Raw genomic sequence first — 20183 nt, forward strand, 5'->3', positions numbered from 1 at the left:
TAGCAATTGAAAAAGGAACCGAAAAGTTGCTAGGAACTGATGCCTGAAATATTTCTAAAACATTTCTGAACCACAGGTGTTCATTCACTTTTCAGATCCCCCTTTCCCAGAAGTAGAATTTGTTGCAGTTAAAGGTTCTGCACCTTTGCTCAGACTCCGGAAAGCAGAAGATCAAAATGGACCAATCAGGTTTGTCTTTGTGCTAGTCACCCTTTCAAAGAACATTTTGTAGATTCATGTTAAGTATAGATTAGAACTGTTTTGGGTGACAAGATTATTTTTTTTTAGCAATGAAAAAACCTCAAACTGTACCCCCCAGTTTCTCTCCCCTTAGCAGAATAATATTTAATTTCAGTCTTTTTGCTGTTTTCTGGAAGAAAATCCTAGTTTGGGTAATTGTGAGCTTTCACCACTGACTTTGTGGTTTTATTTTGTTTTTCTTTTCGCTTTATCCACAGTGAGGTTACAGTAGATCTTTACTGATGGATACAAACACACCTCTATTGATGTGATTTTTCTTTTCCAATGAACTCATGCAGTACATTTCCCCACCCCAGAGCCAGAGGAAATAGTGAATAATATCCTTATTTATGCATATTCTGAAGTACATAGTAGTGAAGTTCATAGTAGTGTATTACTATCAAAATGCATTTCTAGAGTAAAAGGATTTACCCCTTACTGAGTGCTGTTTGTGACAGAAGGAACAGGTAACTCAATATTACACTGAAGCAGAAAGTACTTGAAAGTTAGTAACATTTAATGGAATGGCTGGTGTAACAACAGTAATGAATAGTCTTCCTGCAGTTGAATATGATATACTAAACATTGTTTTGAGAGGTATGAAGACAGATTTGATTAATGTTTTTTAAATGGTACCTGTACTTTCCTCCTTTCAATAGAAAAAATCTTGTTTCTTTGAACTTACAAGTAATTTTTGGAGAAAATATTATTTCATAGGTGAACTTCAATGTGAGGAGGAGGAGATAATCTGAAGTATGTCAGTTTTATGTTCTTCTGAATATCAATAAGCATGTAGCAATAACATGAATGTGATGAGAAGACCCAGCTCTAAGCTCTGTCTGCAGTGCATCTTGCGAAGTGGAACACACACACACAAATATTTAGTATAAATGTTTGGAAAAAACAGGATGATTATCTGATGCTTATTTCATTGAAATGAGGGCTAATATTTACTTTTTTTTTTGTTGTTTTACTCTAGTCTTTATCAAGTGATTGTGCTTCCTCTGGATTTGCAAAGCACTTTTATTTGTGACTCCTTTGATGCTACAACTTTCTTTAGTAACACCACTGACATTAAAGGATATGTGGCAGCTGAATTTCAGGCGAAGGATGTTGCTGATAATATGTCAATTGCTCTTGGAGACAGACATTATTATGGGAAGTTTTATAATGCTCCTTTAAAGCTGGGAGAAGAGTATTGTGTTTTTTTGAAAATAATAAGTGAGTGGAATAAGGTAATGGATGTTTTAAAGCCTCTTCTTTACACCTCTTGAATGAAATATTGCTGGAGAAAAATGAAAATGTCAGCTAGGTATTCATTTTTTTTATGATACTTCAAGGATCTCCTAGCTGACAGAATTAGATTGAATCTGAAGCTCTTTAAATATCTCTTAACATTACTTAATGGTACTTATGTCATTCTAATGGTGAAGCAACTCTGAATGCCAAAAGTCAATCAACAGAAAATAATTAAAAATGAATGGTCATCCCTGCCCTCAGTAATTGAAGGTGTCTGTATTGAGCCAGAATTTACTAAAAGAGATTAGTATGAGAACTTGAAAATCACTCCTTACCAATGATGAATCCACCCATTTTCATTTTTAATTAAATATTTTATAATAATGTCCCAATACTCCAAATGACATAGAAAAAAATATTTTATCAGATGTTGTTATCTTCCAAAAGGCAGTGAGCATCTGTTCCAGCTTCACTGAGAAATCCTTACGGAAAAAAAAAGTATATTTTTATCATTAATTTTATATAATTTTAAAATAAATACGTATTTTTAATTAGTAATAAAAAGTTTCTAAAATGTGCATATCATCTAGTTTTTCAGTTGTATCTATCTCAGGAGTTAGCAGTTTTAAATTTTTTTATAATATATTTTGTCTCAGCAGTAGAAAGTTTTTCTCGCATGGGACAGGGGATAACTCCTTGTGTGCAAAACAGTTCCTGAATGTCAAATGAAAAAACTGAACTAAGCTAACTCAAAACAGCGCCTCATCTTGCCATCAAAATAGAGTTTTTAGGACTTTGTGTATACAGCACAAAACAAGAAAGCATGCAAAAACTGATCCACAAGTAATTTATATATAGTTCTCTACAATTTTGGAAGCCTACAGACAAATCTCAGTAAATTAAAACAGCTTCTGTTAAGAAATAGTGAATAAAGTCTTCATTTATGCATATTATAAAGTACTCTTTTCATAGTAGTATTTTATTATCAAAATGTATTTCTAGAGTAAAAGGATTTACCTTTTAACTGTAACTGCCTCATTTCCAAGTCAGTGAAATAAAACAATTGCATGTAATAAGAGGATTCTGGTATCTACTAATTTGCACAGTATTATTTAACAGTAGTCTGAGAAATTTTTGTAGCAGAGATGAAGTGACAAGTCTGTTGTTTAATTAATTTTTAAATTAATTGTGTAAGAGGAAAAGTAGGAAAATGACAGTAGAAGACATTTCATTTCATGAATGATATTAAGTTATTAACATTGACATCCAAAATATCTTGGAATTTGGACAATGAACTGTATTCATAGAATACATATTCATAGAATTTCATAGAAAAATGTGCTCTGTGGAGCAGGATTGTTAATCAATTTTTTTCAATGGCTGATCTTTCAGAGAGTGTTAGTAACAATAATTTTTTCTCATGAAAAACAGTGATTTTTATGTTTTCTTTTTTAGGTAAGAACACAGTCCTGTGTCATTTGGGCACAAATTAAAAGTAAGTCAATTTTTACTTTAGTAAAAAGTCTTAAGTTGTCATGGCTTTGCTTGGCAGCATAAACTAATAATTGCTGTGGCTGTTTCTTCTTTTGTGGTTCATGATCTGTTGACTTCAAAGATTGAAAATATTAGAGACAGGAAATTTTCCTTGCTCTTCACTATTCCGTTCCAATGGATTCAGCAATCTATTCTAAAATGGACTCTCCTGTTTTTCCCTGATTTTCAGTGTTGTTATTTCTGTGCATCACATCCAAATCTTTTCAGCAATTTCTCTGCACAAAGGATTTGTAGCACAGAAAATGTGAAATTTCAGAAGCCTATTTTAAGATAGTTTTATATTGGCTTAAAGACTTAAAAAATCAATCAAAGAACAACAACAATAACTAAAATTGAAACTATATTTAAAAAACCAACACAAAAATGAAGAAAAACAACAAAAGAAAAACAAAAACCCACCCAAAACAACAAAATACAAAAAACCCAAACAACAAAAACCACCAACACATCACTGCAGTATGTTTTAGCTATTAGAGACCATATTTTTTATTTTAGAGTGTTCAGATGGTCCATGAAGAATTTTGCAGTCTTAAAAAAACCAGAAGATACTGTGCAAAAATGAAAAATATGGCTAATTTGTATACTGGTAAGCATAGTTTCTTAAGTATACAAGTGGCATAATTTTAAAACCCTGTAAATTTCTCAGTGTGGTTTTATTTTTATTTACTTTTTGACTTTAAAATATTTCCATAAGTTTACCTCAGAGGAATTTGGAATCCACTAGAGATCATATTTCCTTCCATTCCACCATAGCTGAAACTACTCTTCACTGACGTCATGTTTCAGCAACAGCAAACATTTGCCTCCCCTGACAAAGAAAGCAGCATCGCTGAAGTCTCCTATGAGCCCTAGAATCTGCTTCTGTGTTAAAAATCTCAGAAATGTGAGTTAGGAAAGGCAGTAGTGCTGGGAAGTGAGACGGTACTTTGGAATGATGTCAAATCGTGTGGTGCATGGAGTGCTTGAGGTGCACCTCCTCCATGTCAAATTATCACTATAAGTGATCTATCTTATGGTGACAACTCTGTTTATTTCTAGGTTTTCTTTAGTTACTCTTTAATTATTCTTATGACCTAGTTCATTTACCACCACACCTAGAGTATAATGCAGGCAGTTCATTGTGGAGATTCTGCTAAGTTCAAGGGCTCCATAGGTTCAACAGTTCCATTGCTAGGACTGCTTAGGCAATAGCTGTAGAATAACTCTGGAAAGACAGAAGACTGTTCTTTTCTGAATTTGTCATTTATCAACATGCAGCGCACCATCAAAGACTGTCTTACAAATAGGTGGATTTTGTTTTGAGTCTAAAAGATTGAGCACAGGAAGAACAGAGTAGGTCAGCTCAGGCCTTTGGCTTTTGGTGTAAACCCATTTGCATTTATATTGAATGGACATATAGTCAAAGTGTCCTTTACCCTAATGTACTTCTGCAGCTGGAGAGGCTGAGAGTATTTTTGGCTTGGTGAATCCTTTGGGAAATATTCCTTCATTCAACTTGTGTGGAAGGCAAATCTGTAAATTAAATCTAAACCAAATTACCCTATTTCAGGTGCCATCTAGCTAGACAATGTGTGATAGATCATCATAAAAAATGGTAGAAAACTGTATTAAAAGCACACTTTTTCCTGCCACAAAAAAGTTAAATGAAGTTTATGGGTTTTTCATGATATGCAGTCTACAATATGGAGGGAAGACAATTCTGTAACTTTTATGGAGGGCTGATATCTTCTCTAGAGATGTGTAATTTGCTGATGAAAACTGGTGTTATAGTGCTACAAGGGCAGGTATATCTTTTACCAAAAATGAGCATCATAATATTTTTTTAAATACTCCAATTAATCTTTATTCCTCAACTGGATGGTAACTACCAGGTAGTCAGCTCCATTACTCTCATTCACTAAGCCATAAATTCATAAGCCATGAGTTTTGTTGCTGTACTTCAGCTATGAGCAGACTGATGCTGCACTATTTGATTGGTTTGTTTGACTTGTTTGATACTTTCTTTCAGATTTACCACCCACTCTTCAATACATGACTGCTGTTGGATTAGGGTCAGTGGCTGCTGTCTGCCTTATATTGTTTGTGTCATTCTCCATGGCACGGTATGTGGTCTTGCTGCCTCCAGTCTTGCAATCCTCCTTCATGTGTTTTTCCTTTTCCGATAGATTTTCTTGCCAACATACTTGGTTTAGACATCATGGGTGCTTAGAAACTGTAATCAAGGGTGCTTTCAGTGGCCACTAATTCTATCCATTTCTTGAGCTGATGTACCTCTGTATCTTTGCAATTACTGGCAAAGCATCTGAAATGTGTTAATAAAGGAAGAATTTAAGACAGTGAATAGAATCAGGACTTTAGTACAGAAGTATTCTAATTTAATGGGAATTAAGTACATGAATTTATATGCTGTCAAAATGTTGATGCACTTTGCTTATGTACAGAGCTAATTTTTTGTCTTCCCAAATTTATTCAAAAGGCCTGAAAATAATTGTTTTACCTAAAGGCCATGAGAAAAACATGTTTAAAATTTTTAGAAGATTTATTCATGTTTCATGATCGTTCAAGCAGGGTCAGTAACTTCATAACTGTCTTTCTTTCAAAGTTAAAACAAAAATGCAAGTCCTGTACTTGTAAATGCCTACATACATGTAAAACCTCTTCACTAAAATCTATGTCTTTGTTGTTGTTTCAATATGCATATCTACAAGAATAGTCTTCTGATATGTTTCCCTTGAACAATCAGGAGCCTCCAGCTTGGGGACTATGAAATAGTGCATTGATTAGTTAAGCTGCTTATTTGGTGCTCTGAAACAGAAGGAATTAGCAGTATATAGGACTGAAGAAAGTAGGTCTATTTGGATTTTTTGTGGTTGTCTAAATTTCAAATCAGTTCTTGCAATCAAGATTCTGAATTAAAGGTTCCATGGTCTTATTTTTTTCTTTAAGTAACTAAATAAATGGATCTCAGGCTTCCTTTAGCAGCAGAATGCAGTGGTAAACTTGAACTTGCAGTCTTGGTTGTTTCTGGGGAATTTGAAAACACTGTCAGAGTCAGCTTTGATGTTTGAGAAAGAAGGGGCCTTTACTGTCTTGATTTCTACAGTAGCTGACTCCTGGCAGAGGACTTATTGCAGGAGAAAAGGGTTCCCTGGGCTCTCATGATGTGAAAGGCTTCTCAGTTATTTCAGTTTCTCTGGCAAAAATGTGGCAGAGGGATATTAGTACTTTTCAAAACTATGTCAAATCAATTAGGTTCACAGTGATAGGAGAGATATTTGAGATATGAGACAGTACTGGAATAATCATATATGAGTATGAGCCACATGTGAGAGTGCAGAGAAGATAGACTCTGAACTTCCCCTTCAGCCTTCTTTGAAAAGGAGTGAGAGAAAATGAAATCCTTAGGAAGCTGATCACATTGGGTAAATTTGGCAGTGGTGTATTGTAGGGCACAAGCACTTAATAAGTCATCAAGTATCTTTTAGGCCCTTGATCCCATGTGCAGAGAAATTTTTTAATCCATTCTCCTGTTTTAAGGAATATCAGACAGAATCATTGACAGAAATTAAAATTGACACATCCCAGCAGTAGGCAAATGTCAGTTGTGATAAGACCCTACACAATGCTCACAAAGAAGTATCTGTAATATTTTAAATAAGAAACGTGCTTTTAGTTATAATTATCCATCAGCTTAAAGTATTTCTGAATAAGAATGTGATTTGAAAAAAAAACACATGAAGTCAGCTTTCTGTCCTATCCAGTTGTAAAACCATGGTCCTGTTCTATACACTTCTGCAAGACAGATGTGGTCCAGAAGGAGAAAAGGAGAGTGGAATTTGATAAGAGAGACCTGAGATCTATTTAATCTAAATGCAAACAGGGCATTCTAGTGGTGGGTTGCTTAGCCTGGCAGAGAAATTTTTGCCAAGAAGCATAATATGTAAATATACAAAATGCTACTACATAAAGATCAACTTTCTCCTGTTGGTAGTGCCAATTGTACATGTATGGCATACCCATGTGCTTCTGAATTGTAGGAGAGGGAGGCATGGGAACAAATTGTGAGTACAGCTTCTGGGTGGTCTGCAAGAGGAGGTTAAACAAACTTGTCAGTAATGAAATAGCTATGGCTGATCTTGCCATGGTGTCAGGTGAATGGTCTTGGATTATTTCTTGGGCTCCCTGTAAGCTTTGGTCACAAAGAGCCACTGTATTCAAGTGCTCACCAGCTTGCCACATGTCTGCTGTCTCAGGAATTATGTTTCCACAATGGGTCAGGGTGTGAATTCCTGCTAGCGTGGCTGCTGACAGCAGTTCCAACTGTTCCTCAATAAGTGTGGAACTGCATTCACAAAGTAAAATCTGACTTCTGATGTCCTTAGATTTTATATTTTTAATTTTTAAAAGTGCATTAGCCCATAGTTGTTATTATTAAAGTCTCTCCTCATTCATACACCTTGCTCCATTCCTCTTGCTTTGTTTTGTATGTGATGTCGATTCATAGGCATAAAGACAGTGCCAGAACTCTAGATTTCTGAAGATCTGCACTGGGCATCAGTGTTGTTGAAGCCAAGGTTAACACTGGTCAGGTAATCATCTGATAACCTGTGGGAATGCTTCCTACCCATCTCACACTGGCTGTAGTGATCAGGATATGTAGCAGCACCATGCGTCTTCAAAAACCTTCAGAAGCATTGTCATATATCAATTAATCAATATGAGCAATACAAGTTCCCTGTCAGGTCTGTGCTTGAGCCTTGAATCATTTGTAAGATTTTTTTTTTAACCAGAACTTTTTTCTCTCTCCAGCTCTTGTCTCCACAGCTCAGTGCACTCCCCACCTGCTGCTGTAGCCTGTGAGGCTGTACATTTATCTACCACAGTAGACATGACACAAGCAGGGATTGCATCATCATTCCTAGAGACTGAAAGTGTCTCTCTTCTCTGATGGTTTATTCCCTGAAGTCAGCCTAGAAAAAAAACATGCTCTTCTTTCAAAGCCAGCATGTGTCTGGTATCTGCATGTCACAAATGTACTACAGCATGGACAGTTTAAATGTGTTTGCCACTGGAGTGAGATTTTTATTGTCTTGCCTTATTCCAGATGGTGTGGTGTGTAAAGGAGAACCTTCCCTCATAAGCAGGTTATCATGCATCCCATGTGTTGGTCACAGTCTTTCAGCTGCATGAGTGCCTGATAATGAGTGCTTGTACTGTACTTGATTACATGAACAATCCCCTGATCCAGCTAAGACTGTTTGAGGATTAACTGCTACTTTAGATACCTTTGCACACATAAACTGGCCTATTATGAATGAAAATACAAACCTACCCTTATCTGAGGTGAAGTGCCTATTGTATTTCCGATTACAAAGGTTGAACACTTCTGTCAGTCACTTACAAGTAATGATACATCACTTGTTAGCCATGAAGTTGCCACACTGAAGTAGTGTCAGCAACTTATGTGTTCCAGAGATATTGCAATCATTACTCATAGCAATTTGCAGTAATTGCTATGATATATGCAGTAATATACCACTCTATAAAATTGCAGTTTGCTCAAAAGCTTCTTTCTTTTTTAATGGCATGTGAAACTAATTTAAGGAAGGACTTCCCTGTTAAGCGCAGTTTTGTTAATCTCTGTTCTATAATTACAGCTGAGTAAAGCCATTAAATCAGTGTTTCTGGTGTGTAACATCTGGTTAGAGTCACTTCATAAAATACAATTAACCAATTTCCTATGGCATACTCCAAGTTAATACATTTTTTTTCTTCTGTAAGAAAGAATTAAGTGGCTTTGATTATTTCCATTCGTCTTCAGAAGTTTCTTTGTTATATGTTAGCAAAAAAGATGTCAACTAGTGAAATAAAAAAGCAGGAGTTTTGGTTTTGTGATTTTTTTTTTCCTGAGTTATGTGTTGTGTTTTACCACTTATATACTTAAGTATTACTTAAATATATACGTTACTTAAATATATGCTGTGCATTTTTGGAATTGTTAAGTTTCTGAATTGCTAAGATTCTGATGCCTACTGCTCTTATAATTTTAGGTGTTCTGTCTCTCTACGACATGTAATTAGGGTCTTTTTGGGTTTAAAGTGCAACAGCAGATTTCATGGTTAGAAGCAAAGAGGAGTTACAGCCAAAAAGAGTTTTCACTTGCTGCATCCAGCTGAGAGTGCTTTTTCCAGGTCTGGGCAGATACCATTTCTGTTATCCAACATTTCCAGAGCTGTCCTTCAAGTTACTAGTTAATAGCTAAGTAACACCTTTGTCTACATTAGGGATTAAAAATTGATAGTTGGTAGTTTTCTGTTGCTAATTGAGAAAGAATAACTAAATTCTTCATACTGGGAAACCATGCCTTAATTTTTCAGTTTCTCATGTGAAATTCATTCACATACATTTCATGCCTAATTCCCTTTCTCAATGGAATAAATTGCAAGGTTTAGTATAGAGTATGAACTGCACCACTTCCAGTCTCCTGCTGTTCTGGTCCTTAGAGAGAGTTCATGAGCAGCTGCTCCTGTGTAAGGGAGAGCTGGAAAGGCTGGAAATTATTTAGAGAGGCAGATATGCCATCCTTTGTGAAAAAACAACTTCTTTTAATGCTTTGCTGAAACAACCAGAGTTCCAGTATGCTACACTTAGATCAGGACTATAAAGTCTATCTTGTCAGTGGGTATAATTGGAAAACTGGAGGTCTTTGTGTAATCTTCTGTAGGTTATTTCTTTTCTGTGTGCCTCTTTTTTACCTAAGTTGCTTTTTCATAAAGTAAAGTTTTCAGAGCAAAGTTTTTTTCTTACAAAACATCCATACTTCTGCTGGTAGTTAGATAACGTATTTAATGACTGATTTGGTCATCTCTACACAGTGGAGCTTCTTGAAATGCCAGAATGGACTGATAAGGGAGACAAGATGAGGCAAGACTCTTTCATCTTCCATTTTGCACAACAGCTACAGTTCTGCAAGTTTTCCTCATTCCCTCTGCCTCCCTTGTCATTCTTGGCAGACCTACCTCTGGCTGTGAGCCATTTTCATCTGTGTTTGTCTTATTACTTACTACTTTGTGTGTACTTATCTTTCTTCCACCTATATCTGTTTCACTTAGATGTAGAAAGAATAGCAAACTAGTTTAACCTTGCCATCCTCAGATAGATATGCAAATGTTAACAGTTTTTTTGTTAGACTCTTGCTTTTCTGCTAAACTAACTGCAGTGTCGTAACCACATTATCATGTTTCCAGAAATTCTAGAGACATTTCTAGTACCTTCAGTTTGTGCTGAAATTTGCACTTTTTTTCAATTTTTTCTCTGCTTCCTTGGATACTTTTTCCACACCCAGGCCAAGTAAGGTTGATTGAACTGAATCTACTTTACTTTTACTGCTGATCTGTACCACTTCATGGTGCTATGTTGAAATGTGCCATACTGAGAAACTCATTGGTTTAGATCCATACCAATGTCTGCACTACATGCAGAGTGTTTTAATCCTCTTTATAGGAAATGGGAAATTGTTAGTCCTGGATAAACAAGTCTTGTAAGCTTGAGTGAAACAATTATATCTATTTTATTTTATAATTGTGAAGTAACACAGGATACTGTAAAAATACAACACTTATGCAAGTAATTGTGATGGTATATCAAATAAAAAAGGTTTTATTGTAAAGCGCAGTTTCTACTACATGTCACTGATGGGTTCTTTAAACCTTTTGGTGAAATTTCTTTGTTTTGGGTGTGATAAGGACAGCCAGAAGTCAGCCAGACTTGTTTGTTTCAGTATTTATATTGTCAATCAATTGTACAAACAGCGCCAGATAAATGAGCTGGTGTCATGGTTTTAAGCCCACAAGTCCATGGAAATGAAACACCTTACATCCACTCCCTCCATCCTTTCCTTCTGCTTACAATCAAGTGGAAAGAGGAGGAAAATCAAAGTAAAACTTGCATGTTGAGCTAAGAACAATTCGATAATTGAAAATAAAGTAAAATACAATAATAGTGGTGAAGAAGAAGAATAGTGAAAAGCGAAAAAAACCAAGTAATGCACAATGCAATTGCTCACTGCCCACTGACAGGTGCCAGATCCTGAACCCAAACTGGCTGAGCTTCTGGGTGACTTCCCCCAGTTTACGTACTGGCTATGACATTCCGTGGTGTTGGAATATCCCCTGTCCAGCTATGCTCCCTCCCAGTTTGTTGGGTTTTTTGCATACCTCTTCACTGGCAGAGCATGAGACAAGGGAAAAAGAGTCCTTGATTAAGGATAAACACTATTATCAAAACCCAAAACATTGGTGTGTTATCAACACCAGTCTTATTCTAAATCCAAAACACAGCACTGTAACAGCTACTGAGAAGAAATAAATTCTACCCCAGCTGTAACCAGGACTGCCAGTCTGCTCCTTGTTTGTGTATGCTCTTAGATTTAACTATTCTCAATTACCACTCCTATTTCCAAAATCTTGCACTATTTTGTGAGGCCATTTCATATTCAGCATGGTTCAGCTAGAATGCAATATGACTCACAGGTCTCTAGCTCAGATGAGAGGATTTCTGCTCCTAGTGATAGAACTGCTAGGAAGTTATGAAATTCTATGAAAAATCTAATTATTGCAATCCTTTCAAGGGGGGAACTGGTGTCCTTGAACCATACACTGAGTAGATTCTGTGAAATTAATTGGTGATCTCAGTGCTGACTCTAGTGTAAGGAAGTAAGTGTCAGTGTTGCAGTGTTGCAGAAGTACTGCAGTTCCTAGCAGCAGAAGAATGACTCTTCGGACAGCACAGACACTGTCCTTTCATTTCTGACAGCGATGAGGTCTGAGGAGTTGGAGCACAATGATTTAATTTGTGGAATTGCTACTATGGAGCTATTTCCATTTTGAAGTTAACAAAACGGCACCATTACAGTCACAGAAGAAAAAGGGGAGACTTGCTCTGGAGTTCTCTTTTTCCTGCTTCTCCTCTTTCTCAAATTTTTTGTGTATTTTTTCCAGAAATAGTGCCTTTGTTCCTGCAATCTCACAGTGGAATAAGGAACAACATCATTTTATTAGTGTTTTCCCAACCTTGAGACAGCAAAATTTATGCAGTTCAGTGGCAGTTTGTGTTTTATGTTCCCTGGAGTCTTTGTTGGATTACCATGTTGTACATTTTACATGTATGATATGTGTATATATATGTATGTATATATATATATATATATATATGTATATATATGTGTGTATGTATGTATGCATGTATGCGTGTATATATATATGTGTGTGTGTGTGTGTGTGTGTATCTTGTTCTGTTTGTGCCATTGCACTTAACTAGCTGAAGATACAGTAAAAATTTCCCAGCAAGAGTGGGGAAACTTGGTTTTCACTCAAAGACTATAAAAAATGCTAGTACAATGAGAAGCAACAGAGAAAGAATTATAGAAATAAAGCAAATTCTTAAGATAAAGTAATTTTCAAAGGCCCAGATTTTCTTGAGCAGCTTTTAGCATGGGATATTTTAGCCTGATTTAGTAACAGTTCATATAAAAGTCACTCCTCCAGCCATCCTGGGAGTAGTTAAAAGGCAGTAGACTGGCGAAGATGTTCTAAGCTAATGACCACAAATCAGCTGTGCCAATACATTAAATAAAGACTAATGTAACAAGAACAAAGGGTAGGGTTGGTGAAAGCCCTCTCTCAGCTGTCCCTTTTAACTGTGTAAAATGGCTGTCAGTTTTTCTCTTAGCTGATGAAAATGTTAGAACGTTTCATTTTGTTTAGTATTCCTATGAATTCTTACCCATAATGGGTATTTTATTTTCATGCACTTATTTGTCCAGTCCTTTCCTATAACCTGGAGGAGTCCTTCATGCACAGAAAAACAGAATCGGGTCACTGTGGAATGCCAATTGTAAATATCTGCTGGCAATTGTAAATATCTGCTGAGGGGGATGGAGACAAGGCAGGAAGATTTAACACATTTTTTGCCTCTTGTTCAACATGGAGGGGTTCAACAAGGGGGTCTCAGTACCCTCGGCTGGAGGGACTCACCATGACTGTGAGAATGAGCAACTCCCAGTTGACCCTGAAGTTGTGCAGGATCTGCTGCTCAAGTATAACATCTACAAATCTGTGGGACCTGATGGCTTTCCTCAAAGAGTTAGATGATGTGAGTGCAAAACCTATCTTGATTTTTGAGCAATCTTGGGAATCCAGAGACATCCCAGCTGATTGAAGCTGATTAATGTTGTTCACGTATTCAAAAAGGGCAGGAAAGAGGACCAGGGAAACTACAGGCCTGTCAGTTTCACTTCAGTCTTCAGTAAAATTATATAAAGATTATTTTGGGAGGCATTGAAAAACACATGAAGAGCAACACAGTCACTGGTCAAAATCAGCATGGCTTCATGAGAGGAAAGTCTTGCTTATAAAACCTGATTTCCTTTCATAAAAAGGTAACCCACTGAGCTGACCAAGGGAAGTCAGTTGATGTAATCTTTCTGGATTTCAGTAAAGCTTTACATATTGGCCCTCCAGTGCTGAAAAGCTCTTTGGGAGAAAATGTCCAGCTCACAGCTGAATAACCATGTTATGTGACAGGTGAGCAGCTGGCTCAGGGGTCAGGCACAAAGGGTTACAGTGAATGGGGGGACATCAGACTGGTGACCTGTCACTGGGGGTTCCACAGGGCTCCATCCTCAGCCCTGTGCTCTTCAACAGCTTCATGAAGGACTTGGACAGACACTGATTTCTTCTCTGTGGTAAGCAGTGACAAGAGATGAAGAAATGTCCTGAAGCTGTGTTGGGGCATTTAGGTTGGGTATTAGAAAAACGTTCTTCACCTAGAGGAGAGGTTGAGCACTGAGCAGGCTCCCCAGGGGAATGGTCACAACACCAGGCTTGACAGAGTTCAAAAGCAATTTGGAAAATACTCTTGGGCTCATGGTGTGACTCTTGGAGACAGTGTTGTGTGGGGCTGGGAATTAGACTCAATGATCCTTGAGAGTCCCTTCCACTCGGCATATCCTGTGATTCTGTGAAAGAGTGCTTCAACAGCAGTTCTGCATTTTTACAGTACACCAATCTCCAGCTGGCAAATTAATATTATTATTATTATGCCATTATACAGCATGTTTCAGTATGACGATTTAAGTGGTTTATGGCTTAATGAAATCTGGCTTCTAGTTCAGCTAAATACTACTTCAATCATGTTACTCTTCATGGTTTCAGTCTGCTAGATGTTCATTTTTATTACAATAAAACAAATTTAAAACTGGGCCTAGATCAAGGTATACTGGGGAATTCATTTTTCTCCCCCTGATTTCCATGAAATTCCTATGAATTTATGGCATCACCCACATTCTCATTCCATGCCATGTAACATGGTTATTTCTTAATTTAGTCCAATGTGACATATATTTACATTAGTTTAGAATCTACTGTTAGGCTTTAATTCAAGGCAGGAAGAGGAGACCAGAGAGGTGAACACACTGAGGATTTTTTCAATTTTGAAACAATAGGTGTAAGAATGTTTGCAGGTATAGCCACAGCAGTATTCACAGAATCTTCAGCAGGACTATTACTTATCCATTGTTTGTCTACACAGGAGGTCAGTGTGAAGCAAGGTGGATAGGAATTTCCAGCTGCACATTGCCTTTGTGCAATTTCTTTTATTGTTTGAAGATAAAATGCCATACTTGATGTGTGTGTGTTCCTTCTTGAAAGACTTCTCTTTTTTTAATCTGTCCAACAACAGCATATGAGATGAAATAAGATTGTTGGAGTTAGTTTAGGATCTTTTGGTCTGCCCTGCTTTCTGCTGGGACTTCTGGTTTTTGGTTTTGTTGTTTTTTTTTTTTCATTACACAGCCTGATAATTTACCACAAGGCTGTTTAATAATTTTCAAATAAACCAAATTCTTAAACCACATTTTTCATGTATTGGCTTTTGGCATTTAGCAATGAAAAGCCATGCCATCTTTGACAAGGTGCAGCAAGTATTTCTTTGTCAATTATATGACTTACTGCAAGCAGCAGCTCTAGCTTCACCCAGCTTCATCCTCCAAAGCAAAAAGCAGAGTTTATACATTGAAAAAGGGCTGCATTAAGGTGACAGAGTAAGACTTAAATTACAGTGATTTTGCAATCACAGGAGTGATGAACTCAAAACACTTGGTAGAATATCAGCAAGCAAGAATAGTAAGCTAATGAGAGAAACATCCAGTGTAATTCCATTTAGATGTCACTTGCTTTTGTGTAAACATGTCACAGCAGACAAGCGTAAAGCAGTATGATAGTAAAATACTTTTGCCTCCTGGCATTTTATCTAGTACTTGGACTTTCCCTTCCCAGATATTTTCCTTGCTAATCTGCTTTAGGTATTGACTAATTGCCTCCTGTGTTTAGTCATATCCTTTTCTTTTAGTTATAAGCTTTCTCTGTATGGGCAAAACTGCTGCAGTTGGGATATGCTTTATTATAGGAATAAAGGCGCGGTGAAAATGGTTTCAAATACCTTGACACAGTGTCTGGAAATGACAATACTTAAAAGAGATACTATTTCTCAACAGTCTAAATATCAGGTTTTGATTTTTAATTTTTTTAACACTTCCAGTCTCTCTTAAAAATCTTAATTCAGCAGTCATTAAGAACCTGCAACTCTTATACTGAACTTCACTTTTATACCCCTTTCCATTTTTAAGGTATATTTTCCTATGAGTGGCATATCAGTCAAGACTTAGAATCACAGAATCATAGAATATCTCAAGCTGGAAGGGACTCACACAGATGATTAAGTCCAACTTCTTGCTTTTCACAGGATTACCTAAAACTAAACCATATGACCATGTTTAAGAGCTTCTTGAACTTGGACAGGTGTGGTGCTGTGACCACTTCTCTGGCCTATTCCAGCACCCTCCCTCTCACTGAAGAACTTTTTGCCTAATGTTCAACTGAAACTTCACCTGATGCATCTTCATTCCATTCCTTTATCCATTTCCCTTGCTGGTCACCAGAGAGAGAGAGATCAGCATGTCCCTCTCTGCTGACCTCCACTGCCCTTGTTCATAAGTTTGGGATTGGTGTGTCCTAATGTTCCTTCTGCACTACTTATTGTAAGCAGCTGTTTCACAGGTTTAGGTTTTCTAAAGAAATTACCATGCTTCAAACTCTGTCTCCCCACAATAGTATCTTTGCCTACTGTCTCTATTAAGGCACATTCAAGAGCAACAGGAATATTAAAATTGTTGTATTTTGAGTTTGGTGAAAGCAGGCAATTGAGAAGAGCAAGAAAACAGTCTCTCTACTTGTCAGACCCCAGATAATCTACTGCACTAATAACTGATATTCTGCCCAAGCTTTTTAAAACGTGGAATACAGTAGAATCCCTTGCACAGTCACTTCTGTCTCTTGCATGCAAACAGCAATGAAAAGCTTTTACTGCTTAGTATGTGATTAGTCTCCTGTGCCTTCTAAGAGCTGAGTTCATTTAATAAAACTACTCAGTTACATTAGGAATTCAGGTCAGTAACAAGATACAAATCCAAGGAAAACGATGCTTGATTGAACCCAGTGTTCACAGATCTGCCTGTTATCTAAACTCTTTCAGCATCCCTGCAGACTGTTCTCTGCAGACTCATTTAAAGAATTATAGAGCAATGGGTTTTTTTCACTATCCATTTGTAGTCTGTTAATTCTTAAAACCTGTTATGAGAATCAGAAAATCAGTGGTGCCAGAGGCGGCTGCCATAGGAAACCAAAGGAGTGTTTCTCACTAGATAAGAACAACAGCATTCTCTGAACACATCTATCTGTATTTATGAGAAAAAAAATTAATAAAAGTGCAATCTTTCCATAAACAAAAATTAATATAAGTGCAATCTTTCCATAAACAGGTTGTCTCTGATAGTTGCTGGTCCACAATGATGACAGATAAGCAAAAGGACACTGTTTTTCCCCAACTCTGATCTTCTGGGAAACATGGACACAGCACAAACAATATCTAGAGAATATGTAATGCATGGAAAAGCTAAACCCTGGTGTTCATACAAATAGAGGAATCAGGTTTATGCAGAAATGTGTAACTGAACAGAAGATTTTAAGAGTGACTCAAGATAATGTTTAGATTCTTTCAGATAAAAGATAGCCTTTGAGTCTCAGATATTTACAGTGGGCTTTCCAAGATGTCTACTAAAACCATTCTCTTCACACCTCATTCATGGCCTTACCCATTCTTGTTCTTTCAAGGAACTGTGCTGAGAATGCAGGTAACATGTCTGTAACACTATGTATGAGAGGCTGCAGATTAAAGGTCCTTGTCTGTGTTAGCAGGAATTTATTACTGTTTTTGCAGCTTGTAGTTTATATGCTAAATTTGCTGTTGCCTGACTTTAGCAAAAATGTGCTGATTTTTAATTATCTAGGGGAAGTCTTCACTTCAGCCTTAGCTTTCTCACAGCTGTAGAAATCTGGTTACCAGCTGCTGGAAAATCACAAACAACAAATGCAGGTCTTGAAACTGCAAGAAGCAGCAGTTTCCTTTCCTGCCATCCACAAATGCAAATCACTATAATTAAGCTTTGTTTTTCAAAGTATAAAAGGAGCTCTCAAAACCAATAGGAATGGTTTTTATTCCTACCTTTGACACCCCTGAGCAAGACTACAATTATTTGACTTTTGCTTTGTTACCTTTTTTATCTTGTATTAATTTTCTCCTATATGGTAAGTTACATTAATTTCCTTTTGTCTTTTTCCCAATGTAGTCAACATCCTGTGGAAGTATAGGATTACCTTTTTTTTTCTCTTTGGAATAAGGAGGGAAAGGAATTACTCTTTTTTTTGTGGGGAAAAAAATAAAATCAGCTATACCCCTAGGAAATATATTCTAATTAAAAGGTCTTCCAGCCTGACGATCTCAAATATGCTTGCTGGGACATTTGCTCTTTTTCATTGTTTCGCTCACATTTCAAATCAAGACAGAAAAAGTACATGGATATACTTTAAATTTGGAACTTTCTTCAGCAGGAGGAAAATCAGAGAGAGGTAAAGAGGTGCCTCTTAATGCAATTTTAATGACACAGACAAAACCTTGCTGATTGTTCACAATAAATTATTGATCTAAAAAAAATTGTAATGAGAGTTCATATTCTAAAAAAATGCATTGAGGAGTCATATTGTCCCTAGCTTTTTCAGAACATTATCCCAAATCTGACTGGCTCTTTTGTGATCAGAATTTTGAGAAGGATCTGCTTCTGCTGCCAGTCATTGAATCTGCCTTCTGTCATGGTTCCCTACAGGCTCTGAAAACACTTGCCATCTGAGAACATATATTTTGGAATCACAGAATTTATTGCTTGTCTAGCCTTTTCATTTCTCCATGGACTTTCAAAGACTGTCTGTGACTCAAGACCAGCACTCATGGCAGTCAATCTTTCTAGTGGGTCTGACAGGAAGAGTTATCCGATACTTGCTTATGAGATGGTCTTTGCCAATAGATTTTCAACCAAGGGATCAGCAAATGAAAGCAAGTAACAGAACCTCTGCAGGTTCAGGTTGTCAAAGTCTGCAATTTTTATATGTGTCAGTAGGGAAGCATTACCACAGTTCCAATTAAAGACCCAACTGGAAAATGAGGAAGTGACCTGAGACCAACCAGAGGCATCCTTTTGTGTAATTGCTGAGCTTTTCTAAAAAACAGTGGTGATGTCAAGACTGACCATTTTCATGCAAATAGGTCTCCTTCTGAGGGAAGTTTGAATGTGTGCTGTTATTTTGAAGTTGCAGTTTCTAAAAATAATGTGTCAGGTTCAGGGAGAGACAGTATCCTTAAATTATTTGGATTTCTTTTTGGAAGTGTACGCTTCCCTTGGGAGAAAAAAAACAAGCCAAAACCAAAACCATAAAATCTGATTAAGAAGGAAAAGCATAATGTAAATAGATCCCAAGATGTTGCAAAAATTCTTTACAATTTGCACCAAGGCAACGTTGGTAGATTTTTCTTGGAAGGTTAATCTGGGGCATGTGCCTTTATGGAAGGAAAAAAGTGTTTTGGATATGGGACTTGGATACATGTTGGTGGTCAGGATATGCATGTTTGCCTCTGTGCAAGAGAGACACTAGTACCTCTTTGAATCATTTAGCGATTCCTTTTTCTTTTCCTTCTTGTATAATACTGATAAGCACCATCAGAGACTTTTAAAGACAAATATAAAGCTTTGTTTATGAAAACTTCTTTTTCAGAAAAAGAAATGTAGATTTTATGGACAAATTGTATTTTTAGGTATTCCTGTATTCACTTCTTTATTTGTTTTGAACTGCTGCTTCTCCTTTGTACTTAGGAAAAACCATGTCAGTACCCAATTCTCTTTCTTCCCTTTGTACAACAAAATTCTTATAATGCTTCCTCTGCTGCTTATCTGCGGTTATTTATCTTCAAATGCCCCTCACTGGGATGAAAAACCTTGTGTCTGGTTCTGAATATATATGATTATCTTACACCCATGCCTGTCAGTCCCTATGTGTTCTTTATATCATATAGAGATATACTTATCTTATTTTCCAGAGAATCCAAAATATTTTGCCACAAGAAGGCATGAGGAACAGGGAGATTAGGTATTGTCCTGACTGCCATAGAACTGGTAAAAAACATTAAAATAGAGCTGTTATTATTTGACTCTCAATTTTGTATCATGAGCACTGATTTAGACAACAAGATTAAGTAAGATTAGATAAAGTAGTTTATATATTACATTTTTTATTTTATAGAGAAAAAAACTTTATTATTTATTTATTTTGACCTTTACAGCTGCCAAAAGGGTGTGGTTTTGATCTGTAGTGATCATACTTAAATTGTTATTCTAGAGCGATTAACCCTACTAACACCCACATAACAATAATACATCAAAAAATAAAAAGAAATACATGATCACTCCAACACAAATTTACTTCTCAGTGTCAAGATGATGTAACCTTTTAAAGGCCTAGTTCTATTATTTCTATATCTGTTTTAATGCCTAGGATAGCTATAGCTCACATTTTAACCGCATTAGTTGTTAACTAACCAAAACAATAACACATCTGTAACTTTAAATAGGTTACTACTAGAAATAGACATCATTAGACATAGCATTTTATAAAACAACTTGTAATGAAAAAAAAGCCATTGTTGTC

General features: G+C 36.5%; 1 protein-coding gene and 1 long non-coding RNA gene across 15 annotated transcripts in view; one reads left to right on the forward strand and one right to left on the reverse strand.

Moving 5' to 3' along the window:
• The window catches only part of SUSD1 (sushi domain containing 1), a 75759-nt gene that overhangs the window by 43325 nt on the left and 12251 nt on the right, over window positions 1-20183 (forward strand). For 5 of the 14 annotated variants that reach the window (XM_085567140.1, XM_085567135.1, XM_085567144.1 and 2 more), the window contains 4 exons: window positions 96-189; window positions 1220-1475; window positions 2935-2974; window positions 5042-5780. In XM_085567140.1, coding sequence (XP_085423266.1) covers window positions 96-189; window positions 1220-1475; window positions 2935-2974; window positions 5042-5277 — 626 coding nt within the window. In that variant the 3' untranslated portion in view covers window positions 5278-5780. Of the gene's footprint in view, window positions 1-95; window positions 190-1219; window positions 1476-2934; window positions 2975-3528; window positions 3620-5041; window positions 5781-7842; window positions 8922-20183 lie in introns of those variants that run through there. The other 9 variants (XM_085567137.1, XM_077790085.2, XR_014951423.1 and 6 more) reach the window with 8 other exon arrangements.
• Window positions 1-20183, reverse strand: part of LOC146763738 (uncharacterized) — a 65398-nt gene continuing 45215 nt past the window's right edge. The window contains exon 2 of the long non-coding RNA XR_014951425.1: window positions 1-20183. This exon is cut by the window's right edge and continues 37525 nt beyond it. This is a non-coding gene — a long non-coding RNA (uncharacterized LOC146763738).

This window comes from Lonchura striata, chromosome Z (genome assembly GCF_050655825.1).
Source record: "Lonchura striata isolate lonStrDom1 chromosome Z, ASM5065582v1, whole genome shotgun sequence".
NCBI classification, from domain to species: domain Eukaryota; kingdom Metazoa; phylum Chordata; class Aves; order Passeriformes; family Estrildidae; genus Lonchura; species Lonchura striata.